Consider the following 20,290-nt stretch of genomic DNA (forward strand, 5'->3'; position numbering starts at 1 on the left):
AGTGCATTCGAAAACTATTCAGACCCCTTGACTTGTTCCCCCCCCAAAAAAAAATACGTTACAGCCTTATTCTAAAATGGATTAAATATTTTTTTCCCTCATCAATCTACACACAATACCCCAAAAACAGGTTAGTAATTATTTCTGCAAATGTATAAAAAAATATATACAATACCAGTCAAAAGTTTGGACACCTACTCATTCAAGTGTTTTTATTTGTACTATTTTCTACATTGTAGAATAATAGTGAAGACATCAAAACTATGAAATAACACATATGGAATCATGTAGTAACCCAAAAAGTGTTAAACAAATCAAAATAGATTTTAGATTCTTCAAAGTAGCCACCCTTTGTCTTGATGACAGCTTTGAACAATTGGCATTCTCTCAACCAGCTTCACATGGAATGTGTTTTCAACAGTCTTGAAGGAGTTCCCACATATGCTGAGCACTTGTTGGCTGCTTTTCCTTCACTCTGTGGTCCAACTCATCCCAAACATTCTCAGTAGGGTTCAGGTTGGGTGATTGTGGAGGCCAGGTCATCTGATGCAGCACTCCATCACTCTCCTTCTTGGTCAAATAGCTCTTACACAGCCTGGAAGTGTGTTGGGTCATTGTCCTGTTGAAAAACAAATGATAGTCCCACTCAGCGCAAACCAGATGGGATGGCGTATCGATGCAAAATACTATGGTAGCCATGCCGGTTAAGTGTGCCTTGAATTCTAAATAAATCAGACAGTGTCACCAGCAAAGCACCCCCACACCATCACACCACCTCCTCCGTGCTTCACGGTGGGAACCACACCTGCGGAGATAATCCGTTCACCTACTCTGCGTCTCACAAAGACACTGCAATTGGAAGACCAAAAAATGTGGACTCATCAGACCAAAGGACAGATTTCCACTGGTCTAATGTCCGTTGCTCGTGTTTCTTGGCCCAAGCAAGTCTCTTCTTATTATTGTGTTGTCATGCGTTTCTGCCTTGCTATGTTGTTGTCTTAGGTCTCTCTTTATGTAGTGTTGTGTTGTCTCTCTTGTTGTGATGTGTGTTTTGTCCTATATTTATATTGTATTTATCTTTTGGTAGGCCGTCATTGTAAATAAGAATTTGTTCTAAACTGACTTGCCTACTTAAATAAGGGTTAAATTAAAAAAATTATGCTGCCACCATGCTTCACAGTAGGGATGTTGCCAGGTTTCCTCCAGACGTGATGCTTGGCATTCAGGCCAAAGAGTTCAATCTTGGTTTCATCAGACCAGAGAATCTTGTTTCTCATGGTCTGAGAGTCTTTAGGTGCCTTTTGGCAAACTCCAAGAAGGCTGTCAAGTGCCTTTTACTGAGGAGTGGCATCCGTCTGACCACTCTACCATAAAGGCCTGATTGGTGGAGTGCTGCTGAGATGGTTGTCCTTCTGGAAGGTTCTCCCATCTCCACAGAGGAACTCTGGAGCTCTGTCAGTGTGACCATCGGTTTCTTGGTCACCTCGCTGAACAAGGCCCTTCTCCCCCGATAGCTCAGTTTAGCCGGGCGGCCAGCTCTAGGAATAGTTTTGGGGGTTCCAAACTTCTTCCATTTAAGAATGATGGAGGCCACTGTGTTTTTGGGGAACTTCAATGCTGCGAAAATGTTTTGGTACCCTTCCCCAGATCTCTGCCTCTACAAAATCCTGTCTCGGAACTCTAAGGACAGTTCCTTCGACCTCATGGCTTGGTTTTTTTCTCTGACATGCACTGTCAACTGTGGGACCGTATATTGACAGGTGTGTGCCTTTCTAAATCATGTCCAATCAATTGAATTTATCACAGGTGGACTCCAATCAAGTTGTAGAAACATCTCAAGGATGATCAATGGAAACAGGATGCACCTGAGCTAAATGTTGAGTCTTGTAGCAAAGCTTCTGAATACTTATGTAAATAAGGTATTCCATTTATTTATTTATTTTTTATAAATTTGCAACAGTTTAAAAAAAAAACAGTTTTCACCTTGTCATTACGGGTTATTGTGTGGAGATTGATGAGGAAAAACTATTCTTTAATCCATTTTAGAAATAGACTGTAAGGTAAACATTTTTGGAAAAGTAAAGGGGTCTGAATACTTTCCGAATGACCTGTATATAGTCTATGCATAATATGTCTTTATTAAAGGTCGCTGATTCGAATCCTGAGCCGACTAGGTTACAAATCTGTCATTGTGCCCTTGAGCAAGGCACTCAACCTTAGTTGCTCCTGTATGTCACTCTGGATACGCGCGTCTGCTAAATGACTTAAATGTAAATGTTTTACGTGTTGTTGTTTTTTATTGCGAAAGCCCATTATCTCAGAGACTTAGATCAGACTGGGCTGGAATGGGATGGACCCCTCTACTGTGTTGAGAAACAAAGGTGGGATAGGCAGTACATTTCAGCTCCCGCTTGGAAGGCCCAAATTAAAAGGCCAAGAGAGCCATGTCATTGAATTTGGGCTGTCCGTTTAAAAATGACACTAACAGCCAATTGAACTGGCATAAATGTCTGCCGGGTAACAGGGTTGCTTTTTATTTCATTCATGACTCTTTGTTATGGATTTGGGCTTTACTGTTAGTCATTATCTTTTCTACAATGCTTAGCCTATGTCCTCTCGCACACAAATCCACAAAAAACAATCTCTCTCTCTCTCTCTCTCTCTCTCTCTCTCTCTCTCTCTCTCTCTCTCTCTCTCTCTCTCTCTCTCTCTCTCTCTCTCTTTCTCTCTCTCGCTCTCTCTCCTATTCTCTCTTTCACTTTCCCTCTTTTTCTTCCTTCCTTTCTCTCTCTCTCACTCAAACACACACATGACCACACACACATACACTCCTCTCTCCTTTCTCCAGTGCTCTATTGAATAGCCTTCATATATATTTCCTAGGCCTGTTGAATGGGAGACAGAGAGCACTGCAGGAAGGGTTTTGTCAGAGTGAGAGCAAAGTGCTTCCCAGGGAGGTTATGAGGTTAGATAATGCCTCTGCTAAACAAGGGAAGCCATTAATTGCCCCGTTAAACATTTCATTTTCAGGTTGAGGGGCTCAAGGTGGCCCAGTGCAGCTGCATTCTTTAATAGGAACAAAGGATTCATGGCCTGAAAGGAAGCCATTTTGCTTTGAGAAAATGCTCTGCCAATGTATCCCAGACAGCAGTTTTACCATGTAGTTGTAAAACTGCCCTCAGTTTAAACGGGTTCGGTGGAACATGGAGAGTGATTTGTATTCAACGTTCTGGAGGACACTCGTTCCTGTTTAGGGTCTCAGGGTGTTCTACAGTAGTTTTTATTCATTGTTTAATTTCAACACAGAATTTAACGTGTATTTACACTACCGTTCTAAAGTTTGTGGTCACTTAGACATTTCCTTGTTTTTGAAAGAAAATCACATTTTTGTCCATTAAAATAACATCAAATTGATCAGAAATACAGTGTAGACATTGTTAATTTTGTAAATGACTATTGTAGCTGGAAACGGCTGATTTTGAATGGAATATCTATATAGGCATACACAGGCCCATTATCAGCAACCATAACTCATGTGTTCCAATGGCACATTGTGTTTGCTAATCCAAGTTTATCATTTTAAAAGGCTAATTGATCATTAGAAAACCCTTTTGCAATTATGTTAGCACACCTGAAAACGTCTGTGCTTATTAAAGAAGCAATAAAACTGGCCTTCTTTAGACTAGTTGAGTATCTGGAGCATCAGCATTTGCGGGTTCGATTACAGGCTCAAAATGCCCAGAAACAAAGACCTTTCTTCTGAAACTCGTCAGTCTATTCTTGTTCTGAGAAATGAAGGCTATTCCATGAGAGAAATTGCCACTGAAGATCTCGTACAACGCTGTGTACTACTCCCTTCACAGAACAGCGCAAACTGGCTCTAACCAGAATAGAAAGAGGAGTGGGAGGTTCCGGTGCACAACTGAGCAAGAGGACAAGTACATTAGAGTGTCTAGTTTGAGAAACCAACGCCTCACAAGTCCTCAACTGGCAGCTTCATTAAATAGTACCCGCAAAACACCAGTCTCAACGTCAACAGTAAAGATTTTTATGATTTTTATATGATTTTTAATTCAGCGATTTTAGATGTGTATAATATTTATATATTGTTGCAAAATGCTATATATCCATTGTTTAGCTGGAATGCATTGTTCGTATCCTGTATATTTGACTGTGATATGTAGTTCTCTCACCTAGCTATCTTAAGATGAATTCACTTACTGTAAGGCGCTCTGAATAAGAACATCTGCTAAATGACTAAAATGTCAAATGTAAATGTTTTACGTACAGATCTCATATGTAGCATTTGTACAGTTCTTTATTAAAATGTAGTTATGTGTTACATTTGATTGTGTAAAACCTAGCAGTACTACTTATTTTTCTGAGAGTGAGTATTGTTAACCCATTATTAATTTCTCTGAAATTAAACCATCAAGTGATTTTAAACAAATACATTGCTGTCATTGAACAACCTCATGCCATGATTAGATAGTGGAAATAACACACCAATCTCTTTCATAATTTATTGAATAACCAACATTTCTGAAAACAGATACAGTCAGGTCCATTAGTATTTGGACAGTGACACAATTTGCATAACTTTGTCTCTGTACGCCACCACAATGGATTTGAAAGGAAACAATCAACATGTGCTTTAAGTGTATACTTTCATCTTTAATTTAAGAGTTTTGTCAAAATTATTGTATGAACCGTGTAGGAATTACAACCTTTTTTATACATAGCCCCCCAACTTTAGGGGCTCAAAAGTAATTGGACAAACTAACATAATCATAAATGAAATTGTGAGTTGTAATACTTGGTTGCAAATCATTTACAGTCAATGACTGCCTGAAGTCTGGAACCCATAGACATCACCAGATGCTGGGTTTCCTCCCTGGTGATGCTCTGCCAGGCCTTTACTGCAGCTGTCTTCAGTTCCTGCTTGTACTTGGGGCGTTTTATCTTCAGTTTTGCCTTCAGCAAGTGAAATGCATGCTCATTTGGATTCAGATCATGTGATTGACTTGGTCATTGCAGAACATTCCACTTCTTTGCCTTAAAGTCTTGGGTTGCTTTCGCAGTATGCTTCGGGTCATTGTCCATCTGCACTGTGAAGGGCCGTCCAATGAGTTTTGAAGCATTTGGCTGAATCTGAGCAAGTAATATAGCCCTAAACACATCAGAATTCATTCTGCTGCTTTTGTCAGCAGTCACATTACAATAAATACAAGGGAAACAGTTCCATTGGCAGCCATACTGTACATGCCCACGCCATAACACTACCTCCACCATGCTTCACAGATGAGGTGGTATGCTTCAGATCATGAGCAATTCCTTCCCTTCTCCATACTCTTCTCTTGCCATCACTCTGGTACAAGTTGATCCTTGTCTCATCTGTTTTTGAAGCGTATTAATAGTTTACATCTTGTGGTAAACCCTCTGTATTTACTCTGGTGAAGTCTTCTCTTGATTGTTGACTTCGACACAGATACGCCTACCTCCTGGAGGGTGTTCTTGATCTGGCCAACTGTTGCAAAGGGGTTTTTCTTCACCAGCAAAATAATCTGTCGTCCACCACAGTTGTTTTCCGTGGTCTTCCGGGCCTTTTGGTGTTCCTGAGCTCACCAGTGTGTTCTTTCTTTTTAATGTACCAAATAGTTGATTTGGCCACACCTAATGTTTTTACTATCTCTCTGATGGGTTTGTTTGGATTTTTCAGCCTAATGATGGCTTGCTTCACTGGCAGTGACAGCTCTTTGGACTTCATATTGAGGGTTAACAGTAACAGATTCCAAATGCAAATGCAACACTTGAAATCAACTCTAGACCTTTTATCTGCTTACTTGTAAATTAACTAATGAGTGAATAACACACACCTGACAATGGAACAGCTGAGCAGCCAATTGTCCAACTACTTTTGGTCCCTTTAATGTACCTCCCTTTAAGGGGGTACCACATATAATACATGCTGCAATTCCTACACCGTTCACCTGATTTGGATGTAAATACCCTTAAATTAAAGCTGAACGTCTGAACTTTCAGCTCATATTCATTATTTAATTTCAACTCCAATATGCTGTGGTAGACAGCTAAAATAATAATAACTTGGTCAATGTCCAAATATTTATGGACCTGATTAGGGTTGCAAAGGGTTGGAAACTTTCCGGTAAGTTTCTGGAAATTTTCCATGGGAAGTTAAGCCCTGGACTTTGGGGAATTTTGCTTAAATTCATGTAAAAAGTTAGCTTATAACGGTGAACCTTTTTTTGTGGGATACACATCAGGCAATTCTAGGTCTTGTGGCATGTTTTGGTTAAAATATCCCCAATTCAATGGAATTGCAACCCTCTGCATGCACAGTGCATTCTTCCATCACATGTGCAGTGCCCTCTTCCATGTACAGCTGATTCTCAAGATCTTGCACACTGAGATACTATTGAGCCCACACTACTACACTGTCTGAGTCAAGGACTACATGCTTTCTGGTAAGTTTTGATTACAATACTTGTTGGGGTGAATATATTTTATATGACATACATGATTGTTTTGTTAACTAGTAAATAGTAGCCTACAGCAAAGTGTGTTTAAATCATTTCTAACTTGTTAGCAATTTCTGCTAGTCAGTTTTTGCTACCATGTGGGTTTTAGGTTGCTTGAGCCTGCTAACTGAGGAGTGTTAATTCACCTGTTTCCATACATGTTTCATTTTAAGAAATGTATTTTACAAAGGAGTTGTTTAATCTAACTGCTTAACTATTTATCTGTACATGGAATTATATTTGGGGTTTTTCTACAAATTGTTTTCTAATCTTTCCAGGAAAATGCCACAGGCACTATCTGATGTGTGGAGACATTTCACTGCAGCTAATGTAGAAGGAAAAGCTGTGTACATTTGCAAATACTGTGCCAAATCATATGTGAAGAATGCAACAAAGATGCAGAATCATCCAGCAAAGTGCATAAAGTTCCCTCAGCGCTCACAACAAGCAACCTCTAACAAAAGTCCCTCTACTTCAATTCGAGGTGAAAATGATAGCAACAGCTCATGGTCCTCCTGGAATCAGAAGTTTTCTTTACTCAATGGAGGAACGTAGTCAGAGAAATTCTGATTAATGTCTTGCTCAAGCTGTGTATGCAACTGGTTCACCTCTGATGCTCACAGGCAATGTGTATTGGAAGAGATTTTCTGAATGTTCTTTGCCCAGCATACACCCCTCCAACCAGACAGGCTTTATCTACTCATTTGCTGGATGCAGAGTTCAACAGAGTTCAAGTGAAGGTCAAGAAAATCATAGAGAAAGCAGACTGTATTGCAATCATCTCTGATGGGTGGTCGAATGTTCGTGGGCAAGGAATAGTTAACTACATCATCTACATCTCCACCCCTCAACCAGTATTCTATAAGAGCACAGACACAAGGGACAACAGACACACCGGTCTCTATATTGCAGATGAGCTGAAGGCAGTCATCAATGACCTTGGACAGAAGGTATTTGCACTTGTGACAGACATTGCTGCGAACATGAAGGCTGCTTGGTCTAAAGTGGAGGAGTCCTACCCTCACAACACACCCATTGGCTGTGCTGCCCATGCATTGAATCTGCTCCTCAAGGACATCATGGCACTGAAAACAATGGATATACTCTACAAGAGAGCCAAGGAAATGATTAGGTATGTGAAGGGTAATCAAGTTATAGCAGCAATCTACCTCACCAAGCAAAGTGAGAAGAATAAGAGCACCACATTGAAGCTGCCCAGCAACACCCGTTGGGGTGGTGTTGTCATCATATTTGACAGTCTCCTAGAGGGGAAAGAGTCTCTCCAAGAAATGGCCATATCACAGTCTGCCTATATGGACAGCCCCATCAAGATGATCCTCCTGGATGATGTATTTTGGAAGAGAGTGGTAAGCAGCCTGAAACCTATAGTAGTAGCCATTGCACGGATTGAGGGAGACAATGCCATCCTGTCTGATGTTCAGACTCTGCTTGCAGATGTAAGAGAAGAAACCCGTACTGCCCTGTCCACTTCACTGTTGCTCCAAGCAGAGGAAACTGCAGTTCTGAAATACATCACAAAGCGTGAAGACTTCTGCCTGAAGCCCATACACGCGGCAGCGTACATGTTGGACCCAAAGTATGCTGGCAAGAGCATCCTGTCTGGTGAAGTGCATCAACAAGGCCTATGGTGTCATCACTACCGTGTTTCGCACCTTGGCCTGGATGAGGGCAAGGTTCTTGGCAGTCTGGCGAAGTACATTTCCAAGCAAGGGCTTTGGGATGGAGATGCAATATGGCAGTCGTGCCAACATATCTCATCAGCCACCTGGTGGAAGGGACTTTGTGGATCTGAGGCTTTCCCCTGTTGCCTCCATCATCCTCCAAATCCAACCAACATCTGCCGCCTTAGAGCACAACTGGTCATTGTTTGGGAACACACACACCAAAGCACGCAACAGGCTGACCGATACAAGGGTTGAAATATTGGTGGCCATCAGGGCAAATTTGAGGCTTCTTGAGCCTGACAACCAGCCATCCTCAACAAGGTTGGAAAGTGACATTGAAGATGAGGCCTCAATCTAATGTTCAAGAGGTGGACATTGAGGAGATCCAGGGAGAAGACATGGAAGCCTGAGAGGAAGACAACCATAGCTTTAGTTTCTAGACTATAATTTTACAGATGTATGTAGAAAACGTTTTTGCGAGATGCGATGGATCATTGGGGATCATTAAATATACTCATTTTTTTTGTTCATTGAAATCATTCCATGCTAAGAGTCAACTCATTTAATTAAATTTCAATTCGTAACTAAATTGTTGGAAATTATATTGGAAGGATTTAATAATTTGCAATTATGTCTACTTATGATAAAGTTAAAGGTTAATGTTTCTTTTTCCATATGATATGGTAAATATATCCAATGCAAAAAACATCTACATTTAAATGGTAATAATATTAATTTGCATATATTTCCGTTAATTCCCATATGTCACCGTTAATTCCCATATATTCCCGTTAATTCCCACGGAAAGTTTCCACCTCTGAATATTCCCTATGATGTGTAACCCTAGACCTGACTGTATATAGCATTTTGGAATGAAACTTCCAAAGATGACTATGGATGGAATCAACTCAACTGCCATAGTGATAGGCAATTAGGCAGTGTTTATTTACTACTGCCTGTGTATACACTTCTTATTCTGAAAACAGGATGCATATACCTGTGAGTGGGGTCTAGCTAGTAATATTAGGTTCCTACAGTAGTAAAAAACATTCTCTGATCCCCGCACATTGACTCGGTACCGGTACCCCCCGAATATAGCCTCGTTACTGTTATTTTATTTTTGGTATTTAATTATTTGTTTATTTCTTTTCAACTTTTTTTTATTTCTTAACACTTATTTTTCTTAACTGCATTGTTGGTTAAGGGCTTGTAAGTAAGAATTTCACAGTAAGGTCTACACCTGTTTTGTTCGGCGCATGTGACAAATAAAATTTGATTTGATTTGACCTTGTATAATACCGCACCGCGGGTTTAATAGAATCAAGCCTGTTTTTTTCCCCTCCGCAGGAGTACACCATCGACATATTTTTTGCCCAGACGTGGTATGACCGGAGGTTGAAGTTCAACAGTACCATGAAGGTCTTGCGTCTCAACAGCAACATGGTGGGCAAGATCTGGATCCCCGACACCTTCTTCCGCAACTCTAAGAAGGCCGACGCCCACTGGATCACCACACCCAATCGTATGCTCCGGATCTGGAACGACGGACGGATACTCTACACACTGCGGTGAGATGTTGTCCAATGAAGAAGCACCACTGGGAGACACTGACACATGAGGAAACAGACGGTCTCCAGTTGACTGTATTTGACAGGCGGTAGTTGATTGAGCTTGACTGATTGCGCTTCAGACCACATTAATCATCCTAATTTGGTGCCTCTGGTTAAGAAAGAAGAGTAGCTTCAGCCTGGCTAGCTAGCTAACTCTCCCTCACACTGTCTAATGAGAAGATGAACTTTGGTGGACTGGACTCCTCAACCCAGCAGTGATTGATGTTCTCCCAGAATGCAACCACAGTTCATTAATTAATTAGGGAACTCCAATCTCACCAATGACTAATTTATAATTTAAATTTTATTTTTATTTTTTTTATTTAACCTTTATTTAACTAGGCAAGTCAGTTAAGAACAAATTCTTATTTACAATGATGGCCTAGGAACAGTGGGTTAATTGCCTTGTTCAGGGGCAGGACGACAGATTTTTACCTTGTCAGCTCATGGATTCAATCTAGCAACCTTTCGGTTACTGACCCAACGCTCTAAGTCCACTGACCAATAGAAATCAGACAGGATAGTTACAGAACAGAATACGTTATATGCTTTGTTGACAACCCCGACCAGCACAGCAGATGCAAACTGTGTTTTTCTGTTTGTAGGTTGACTATTGATGCCGAGTGCCAGCTTAAACTGAACAACTTCCCAATGGATGAGCACTCCTGTCCGCTGGAGTTTTCCAGCTGTAAGTCTTGCCATGTGCTCTCTACTACCCCACCATCACTCTCACTCTTGTCTCTCTCGCTCACACACTCTCTCTCTCTCCATGGCCTCCACATGCCACTCTCTCTCTCTCTCCATGGCCTCCACATGCCACTTTCTCTCTCTCTCCATGGCCTCCACATGCCACTCTCTCTCTCTCTCCATGGCCTCCACATGCCACTTTCTCTCTCTCTCCATGGCCTCCACATGCCACTCTCTCTCTCTCTCCATGGCCTCCACATGCCACTTTCTCTCTCTCTCCATGGCCTCCACATGCCACTTTCTCTCTCTCTCCATGGCCTCCACATGCCACTTTCTCTCTCTCTCCATGGCCTCCACATGCCACTTTCTCTCTCTCCATGGCCTCCACATGCCACTTTCTCTCTCTCTCCATGGCCTCCACATGCCACTTTCTCTCTCTCCATGGCCTCCACATGCCACTTTCTCTCTCTCTCCATGGCCTCCACATGCCACTTTCTCTCTCTCTCCATGGCCTCCACATGCCACTTTCTCTCTCTCTCCATGGCCTCCACATGCCTACTTCCAACAGCAGTGGCAGCCAAGAACAAGCACTATACCATGAAGACATCAGCACAGTGCACAACATGCTGCTGTGTTTTTAGAGCTTTTCTATTGTGAAAGAGGGAAAAAGTAGAGAAAGCAGTAAGGGGGGAGAAGCAGTACAATGAAAGAGGGAGTATAACATTCACTTCCAAACCTACAGTAACCAGACAGGGTTGGTGAGAGAGACCAGTACAGTTACCAGACAGGGTTGGTGAGAGAGACCAGTACAGTAACCAGACAGGGTTGGTGAGAGAGACCAGTACAGTAACCAGACAGGGTTGGTGAGAGAGACCAGTACAGTAACCAGACAGACAGGGTCTGTTACAGGATATCTGTGGCAGGATATCTGTTACAGGATATCTGTTGCAGGATATCTGTGGCAGGATATATGTGGCAGGATATCTGTTGCAGGATATCTGTTACAGGATATGTGGCAGGATATCTGTTGCAGGATATCTGTTGCAGGATATCTGTTGCAGGATATCTGTTACAGGATATCTGTTGCAGGATATCTGTGGGCTATTCAACTAAGAAGCCCATTACAGCTTGCACTTGGGAAAGCTAATGTGCATTAAACCACCCCATTTAGTGTGATGTAGGCCTGTATATGGTAGTGTTCTTCTCTGCACAAAAATCAACAGAGACTTGACTGAAGGTCAGTCGTTATCAGACTTTATTAGTGTCCAGTCACTATTTAGGATTGCTCCTTACAATGTTCCTGAATATTGGTTATGTCCACATTAAAGTCACCCTAAACCTAATTACCATTGGAGTGGAACAGATGTACATAGCGTTACACATCACCTGTTTAACACGTTTTAATATTAGATGGATTCAGTCATAGACCACCACAGGTAGTCATTTCCCGAGCTAACTGTCTCTCCACCCTCCCTCTGTGCAGATGGCTACCCCAGAGAGGAGATAGTATACAAGTGGAAGAGGAGCTCCGTGGAGGTGGGAGATATCCGCTCCTGGAGGCTCTACCAGTTCTCCTTCGTTGGCCTGAGGAACACCAGCGAGATCGTCAGGACTGTGTCAGGTAAGTCTTTCTTTTTCTTTCTCTCTCTTTTTCTCTGTTTCTCTGTCTTTGTCTCTCTCTCTCTGAGCTTCCCTATTCTGAATGTGGTTTACTCAAGGAGGCCCCTCCCCCTTTTCCATAACCCCCCTTCTGCTTTCTGGCACTTGCACACACCCTGGTGAATTAAAAGACTATGTGCCTAATACATAACAGAGGAAAACATATGCATTATGCATGCACACATTTTTGGTTGGATTCCAAAGCAGGAAATGAATTTGTCTCCTGAGGAAAATGGCTCTGCAGTGGAGCTAGTACCAGAGGCTGTTCGGAGTTGAATGTTTATAATGTGTGGTGGTGTGTCAGGAGCCTTGTATGGAAATGCATGAATTTGTTGGGAAGTCACTGTGATATTCTCTGGCCTACAGCCTGACAGGGAGCTTTATCTTTGGCCTGCACACAATATAAGGTCATTAACACATCTGGGTTTGCAAGGGAAGTGGCTGAAGTCTCCTCTAGGGGAAAATAATGTATGTAAAACTAAAGGCCAACATATAAATCACAGTGTTTAATCAGTCAAGAAGATATACTGCCATTTAAGCAGTTATTTCCCCTAACTGGCAGTTACAGAAGAAGTGCTAACCAGAGGAAACATTATCAGTTCCCATTGTCATAAATGTGGCAAGAGTCTTTTTGGCTTCTGGAGGGAGAGCGTGCAAATTAAGAAAGATCTTAAAAAGATACTACTTTTATTTAGGTTATTCGCTTAAATGGATATTGATCGCGCAGAATGGATCTTTGTTGGCTACATTCCATCAGTTTAAGACAATCCCCCTGGCCTAAAGAAACAGAAATGATTCTATCAGATATGCTTTAGTAGAGCAATTATATTGTGAAGGCGATGTTGTTGTCCTGAAAGAAACATAATGTACCATGCATCTATTATTACAAATCCTTTTGATCATTGCTTTGATGACTAGGTATGATGGCTAGGTTACAGGTGGCAGACATGATGGTTACAGATAGCATTACAGGTATGATGGCTAGGTTACAGGTGGCAGACATGATGGTTACAGATAGCATTACAGGTATGATGGCTAGGTTACAGGTGGCAGACATGATGGTTACAGATAGCATTACAGGCATGATGGTTCCAGATAGCATTACAGGTATGATGGCTAGGTTACAGATGCAAGGCATGATGGTTACAGATAGCATTACAGGTATGATGGCTAGGTTACAGATGGTAGGCATGATGGTTACAGATAGCATTACAAGTATGATGGCTAGGTTACAGATGACAGACATGATGGTTACAGATAGCATTACACGTATGATGGCTAGGTTAGAGATGGCAGACATGATGGTTACAGATAGCATTACACGTATGATGGCTAGGTTACAGATGGCAGGCATGATGGTTCCAGATAGCATTACAGGTATGATGGCTAGGTTACAGATGGCAGGCATGATGGTTACAGATAGCATTACAGGCATGATGGTTCCAGATAGCATTACAGGTATGATGGCTAGGTTACAGATGGTAGGCATGATGTTTACAGATAGCATTACAAGTATGATGGCTAGGTTACAGATGACAGACATGATGGTTACAGATAGCATTACACGTATGATGGCTAGGTTAGAGATGGCAGACATGATGGTTACAGATAGCATTACAGGTATGATGGCTAGGTTACAGATGGCATGCATGATGGTTACAGATAGCATTACAGGTATGATGGCTAGGTTACAGATGGTAGGCATGATGGTTACAGATAGCATTACACGTATGATGGCTAGGTTACAGATGGCAGACATGATGGTTACAGATAGTATTACACGTATGATGGCTAGGTTACAGATGGCAGACATGATGGTTACAGATAGCATTACACGTATGATGGCTAGGTTACAGATGGCAGACATGATGGTTACAGATAGCATTACACGTATGATGGCTAGGTTACAGATGGCAGACATGATGGTTACAGATATCATTACAGGTATGATGGCTAGGTTACAGATGGCAGGCATGATGGTTACAGATAGCATTACATGTATGATGGCTAGGTTACAGATGGCAGACATGATGGTTACAGATAGCATTACATGTATGATGGCTAGGTTACAGATGGTAGGCATGATGGTTACAGATAGCATTACACGTATGATGGCTAGGTTACAGATGGCAGGCATGATGATTACAGATAGCATTACAGGTATGATGGCTAGGTTACAGATGGCAGACATGATGGTTACAGATAGCATTATACGTATGATGGCTAGGTTACAGATGGCAGACATGATGGTTACAGATAGCATTACATGTATGATGGCTAGGTTACAGATGGTAGGCATGATGGTTACAGATAGCATTACACGTATGATGGCTAGGTTACAGATGGCAGGCATGATGATTACAGATAGCATTACAGGTATGATGGCTAGGTTACAGATGGCAGGCATGATGGTTACAGATAGCATTATACGTATGATGGCTAGGTTACTAATGGCAGACATGATGGTTACAGATAGCATTACACGTATGATGGCTAGGTTACAGATGGTAGGCATGATGGTTACAGATAGCATTACATGTATGATGGCTAGGTTACAGATGGCAGGCATGATGGTTACAGATAGCATTACACGTATGATGGCTAGGTTACAGATGGGAGACATGATGGTTACAGATAGCATTGCACGTATGATGGCTAGGTTATAGATGGAATGCATGATGGTTACAGATAGCATTACACGTATGATGTCTAGGTTATAGATGGAAGGCATGATGGTTACAGATAGCATTACACGTATGATGGCTAGGTTACAGATGGCAGGCATGATGATTACAGATAGCATTACAGGTATGATGGCTAGGTTACAGATGGCAGACATGATGGTTACAGATAGCATTACACATATGATGGCAATTTTACAGATGGCAGGCATGATGGTTACAGATAGCATTATACGTATGATGGCTAGGTTACAAATGGCAGACATGATGGTTACAGATAGCATTACACGTATGATGGCTAGGTTACAGATGGTAGGCATGATGGTTACAGATAGCATTACATGTATGATGGCTAGGTTACAGATGGTAGGCATGATGGTTACAGATAGCATTACACGTATGATGGCTAGGTTACAGATGGCAGGCATGATGATTACAGATAGCATTACAGGTATGATGGCTAGGTTACAGATGGCAGACATGATGGTTACAGATAGCATTACACATATGATGGCTAGGTTACAGATGGCAGGCATGATGGTTACAGATAGCATTATACGTATGATGGCTAGGTTACAAATGGCAGACATGATGGTTACAGATAGCATTACACGTATGATGGCTAGGTTACAGATGGTAGGCATGATGGTTACAGATAGCATTACATGTATGATGGCTAGGTTACAGATGGCAGGCATGATGGTTACAGATAGCATTACACATATGATGGCTAGGTTACAGATGGGAGACATGATGGTTACAGATAGCATTGCACGTATGATGGCTAGGTTATAGATGGAATGCATGATGGTTACAGATAGCATTACACGTATGATGTCTAGGTTATAGATGGAAGGCATGATGGTTACAGATAGCATTACACGTATGATGGCTAGGTTACAGATGGCAGGCATGATGATTACAGATAGCATTACAGGTATGATGGCTAGGTTACAGATGGCAGACATGATGGTTACAGATAGCATTACACATATGATGGCTAGGTTACAGATGGCAGGCATGATGGTTACAGATAGCATTATACGTATGATGGCTAGGTTACAAATGGCAGACATGATGGTTACAGATAGCATTACACGTATGATGGCTAGGTTACAGATGGTAGGCATGATGGTTACAGATAGCATTACATGTATGATGGCTAGGTTACAGATGGCAGGCATGATGGTTACAGATAGCATTACACGTATGATGGCTAGGTTACAGATGGCAGACATGATGGTTACAGATAGCATTACAGGTATGATGGTTAGGTTACAGATGGCAGACATGATGGTTACAGATAGCATTACAGGCATGATGGTTACAGATAGCATTACAGGTATGATGGCTAGGTTACAGATGGTAGGCATGATGGTTACAGATAGCATTATACGTATGATGGCTAGGTTACAAATGGCAGACATGATGGTTACAGATAGCATTACAGGTATGATTGCTAGGTTACAGATGGTAGGCATGATGGTTACAGATAGCATTATACGTATGATGGCTAGGTTACAAATGGCAGACATGATGGTTACAGATAGCATTACAGGTATGATTGCTAGGTTACAGATGGCAGACATGATGGTTACAGATAGCATTACACGTATGATGGCTAGGTTATAGATGGAAGGCATGATGGTTACAGATAGCATTACATGTATGATGGCTAGGTTACAGATGGCAGACATGATGGTTACAGATAGCATTACAGGTATGATGGTTAGGTTACAGATGGCAGGCATGATGGTTACAGATAGCATTACAGGCATGATGGTTACAGATAGCATTACAGGTATGATGGCTAGGTTACAGATGGCAGACATGATGGTTACAGATAGCATATTCTTTAAAAAACTCCATGTAATGATCTGAACTAGTAATGTGGAAGATGTACATACATTCTCGGATGACAACATAACCAACTCCTTTCAGCATATAGCCCTGACCAAGGGGTTATGTTTGAGTTACTATTTTAAGTAGTCAATTTATCATGTAAATTATTGCAATTGTAGATAGTGAAATGTAAGCTGACCTGTTGAAAGTGTAAAGCTGTGTATGGAGAAGATAAACTGAATGGAGTCACACAATCTGTGTCTTTCTGAACTGATGAAACCTGGCACACTTCATCTTCATAGCTATTTCATCAAACTTGAACTTCTCCTCCTGGAACCCAATCAGAGACAGAATGAAATGGTCTGTTTATTTTAGGAGGCAGTTTACAAAGCAGCACTCTATCTGTCTGCCGTGAGCGGCTGCTCCGACAGCTGTTGTCTTTCATAGTCACACAGTAGCTTCTGATCCCAGGGATAACACCAGCTCTGAAGTCAGTCAGTGAAACAGGGAAGATACAACACAAGGTCTTGGAATAACACTCACTGTGTATACAACTGAGAAGGAATTACATTGATTGGAGATAGTAGACTACAGTTAGATTCCTTTAACTTGCAATAGATGCAGGACTAAATCACGTTCTTTCTGTTCTTTTGACTCAAAGGTTAGATAAACAAACAGCTGTTCTGTTACATGACAAGGGAAAGTGGAGCCGCTATTGTAATGGTGCATTGTGGGGCTTGCCTCGGTTTAAGATTCTGAAACACACCATCTGGTGAAAATGTATTCCGAGGGGGCGGAGGAGGGATCATGCCATTGCCCTCTGTATTTTAACTACCGTTTCATCCGTGCTGATATGGAAAATGTTGACTACTTGCCCTCAGAGCACATAGCTTGAGTTATATTTCAAGTTTGGCCAAAAGCACAAAAAGAGAGAATTTAAAGACAACACCACCTGCTCCTCCGCTGTGGTTGTTTGCCTTATAAGGAGGCTGTGTCTGCTTTGATTTGGTGTTCCTCCTCTGGCAACGTCAACAAGCTTAGTCCTTCATTGTGTCGCACCACATCAATGCCCCTCAAGGGCCACACGTCTACCTGCTGAGCCCTATGTCCTCCTCAGTGTCCTGATCCAGCTCCCTGCTGCTGCCCGCTGCTGCTGACAAACCAAGATACTAGCTTAAACCAAGATACTACCTTCTCAGTTTCTTAAGGGCAAGCAGTCTGAGAGTGAGAAACACACCAGAGAGGTGGGTGTGAGAGAGTGAAAACATGAGTGAGAACATGAGGGAGGGAGAAGGAGAGTGGGAGAGAGAAAGAGAGAGACGGATACTAAGATGGCGAAAGCAAATTACTTGAGGGTGTTGTGGATATTCTACACAGGGACACTCAAAGTCAATCTTAAATTAATAATAGTTTATTATCAGTTAACTGGGGAGGTTCTAACATACTTGATACCCCATAGTGAACGTCTGTCAGGAGTTCTCTCGGGGGCAGTCCCGTTAGTTCCCTTATAGACTGGTTATAGACACTTTTACCAGGCACAAGCAGGGACCAAGGATTGTTTATGACGCCAAATACTTTTTCTTCACAAAGTAACATTTCCTTCACACGGGTCTGATAGTTAGTTGTGAGTCGGACTATGTTTTTTATTCCATGTGATTTGTTCCCGCCAAACACAGACCTTAGTTTGTGGGCATTTGAGTTAATCATCAGCATTATTGCAAAAGACCTCCCCACATTCATTAGTTTCCTTCTGAGCGCATGAACAGAATAAATTAATTGTAAAAGCATTGTTTAAACAGAGCACGGTTTAGGGCTATCGTCTCAAGCGTAAAAAGAGTCAATTGCATTCTCCATGTTTCATTCTCCATGTTTCAATTTCCATTTTCCACATTTCCACTCTCTCTTTAAGATGAGTCATAGTATTGATTTTAAGCAGAGTAACTGATGGTTAATTTTTAATTTATTTGTGTTTTGTGTTTTTGGGGCGAGTGCTATTCTTAGAAGGACCTTCTAGCTGCTGTGGCGTGCAGCTCTCTTGTCTGTGTGATTTAGCTGCAGTGGAGAAAGCCTCGGATACATCAGCGGCCTACCCACAGATGAGCCATTGACAGGGGAAGTCTGGAGGCATTGTGGATGACAGGAAGTGGCCGGGGTGAGGGACTAGCACAGCACTCAGGACACGCGCCACCAGCCCACTGACCCGCCAGCCCACCATCCTCACACAGCGGTGTGTCATTGTGCTCTCTGTAGCCCTTCAGTCCTGCACATGGGGGCCAGCAAATAAACAATGAAAACCAACCACAGCTGGTTGACCCGTCCTAGGGGTACAGTAGTGACATTACACTGAGCACTGACCAATTTATCTCCAGCAAATTCCCTTTTATATGGTCTACATTCATTCAACTCTAATGAATGGGGGGTCTTATAGCGGTGTATTATGGGGTTTATCTTCTTAATCTCAGAATTCTTGGATGTTTTTTTGTTGTTATATTATTGCTGGACATCCTCTATACAAGCTCCTAATAGATGGATGGACGGAAGGCTTTGGTTCCATCAGCGTGCGTTAGTTGTACTGTACTCTAATACCAACACAGGATATTTTCTGAGGCAATCCACTTAGGTTGAAGAGACAAACACTGTGGCAAAGTAGTGGCTGTGTGGCGGGAGGTTTGGGAATCATCCCAGGGACACCTTGGTGGCAAAGTAGTGACTGTGTGGCAGGAGGTTTGGGAATCATCCCAGGGACACCCTGGTGGCAAAGTAGTGACTGTGTGGCGAGAGGTTTGGGAATCATCCCAGGGACACCTTGATGGCAAAGTAGTGACTGTGTGGCAGGAGGTTTGGGAATCATCCCAGGGACACCCTGGTGGCAAAGTAGTGACTGTGGCGAGAGGTTTGGGAATCATCCCAGGGACACATTGGTGGCAAAGTAGTGACTGTGTGGCGGGAGGTTTGGGAATCATCCCAGGGGCACCTTGGTGGCAAAGTAGTGACTGTGTGGCGGGAGGTTTGGGAATCATCCCAGGGGCACCTTGGTGGCAAAGTAGTGACTGTGTGGCGGGAGGTTTGGGAATCATCCCAGGGACACCTTGGTGGCAAAGTAGTGACTGTGTGGCGAGAGGTTTGGGAATCATCCCAGGGACACATTGGTGGCAAAGTAGTGACTGTGTGGCGAGAGGTTTGGGAATCATCCCAGGGACACCTTGGTGGCAAAGTAGTGACTGTGTGGCGGGAGGTTTGGGAATCATCCCAGGGACACCTTGGTGGCAAAGTAGTGACTGTGTGGCGAGAGGTTTGGGAATCATCCCAGGGACACATTGGTGGCAAAGTAGTGACTGTGTGGCGGGAGGTTTGGGAATCATCCCAGGGACACCTTGGTGGCAAAGTAGTGACTGTATGGCAGGAGGTTTGGGAATCATCCCTGGGACACCTTGGTGGCAAAGTAGTGACTGTGTGGCGGGAGGTTTGGGAATCATCCCAGGGACACCTTGGTGGCAAAGTAGTGACTGTGTGGCGGGAGGTTTGGGAATCATCCCAGGGACACCTTGGTGGCAAAGTAGTGACTGTGTGGTGGGAGGTTTGGGAAT

The 20,290-nt window shown here is 42.5% G+C and overlaps 1 protein-coding gene across 5 annotated transcripts in view; it reads left to right on the forward strand.

The window, feature by feature from the left end:
* LOC139537770 (gamma-aminobutyric acid receptor subunit gamma-2) overlaps nt 1-20,290 on the forward strand; it is a 63,298-nt gene that overhangs the window by 13,163 nt on the left and 29,845 nt on the right. For all 5 annotated transcript variants that reach the window (XM_071339523.1, XM_071339525.1, XM_071339526.1 and 2 more), the window contains exons 4-6: nt 9,572-9,792; nt 10,440-10,522; nt 12,005-12,142. In XM_071339523.1, coding sequence (XP_071195624.1) covers nt 9,572-9,792; nt 10,440-10,522; nt 12,005-12,142 — 442 coding nt within the window. The remainder of the gene's footprint in view (nt 1-9,571; nt 9,793-10,439; nt 10,523-12,004; nt 12,143-20,290) is intronic.

This window comes from Salvelinus alpinus, chromosome 13 (assembly GCF_045679555.1).
Source record: "Salvelinus alpinus chromosome 13, SLU_Salpinus.1, whole genome shotgun sequence".
In the NCBI taxonomy this organism is placed as follows: Eukaryota; Metazoa; Chordata; class Actinopteri; order Salmoniformes; family Salmonidae; genus Salvelinus; species Salvelinus alpinus.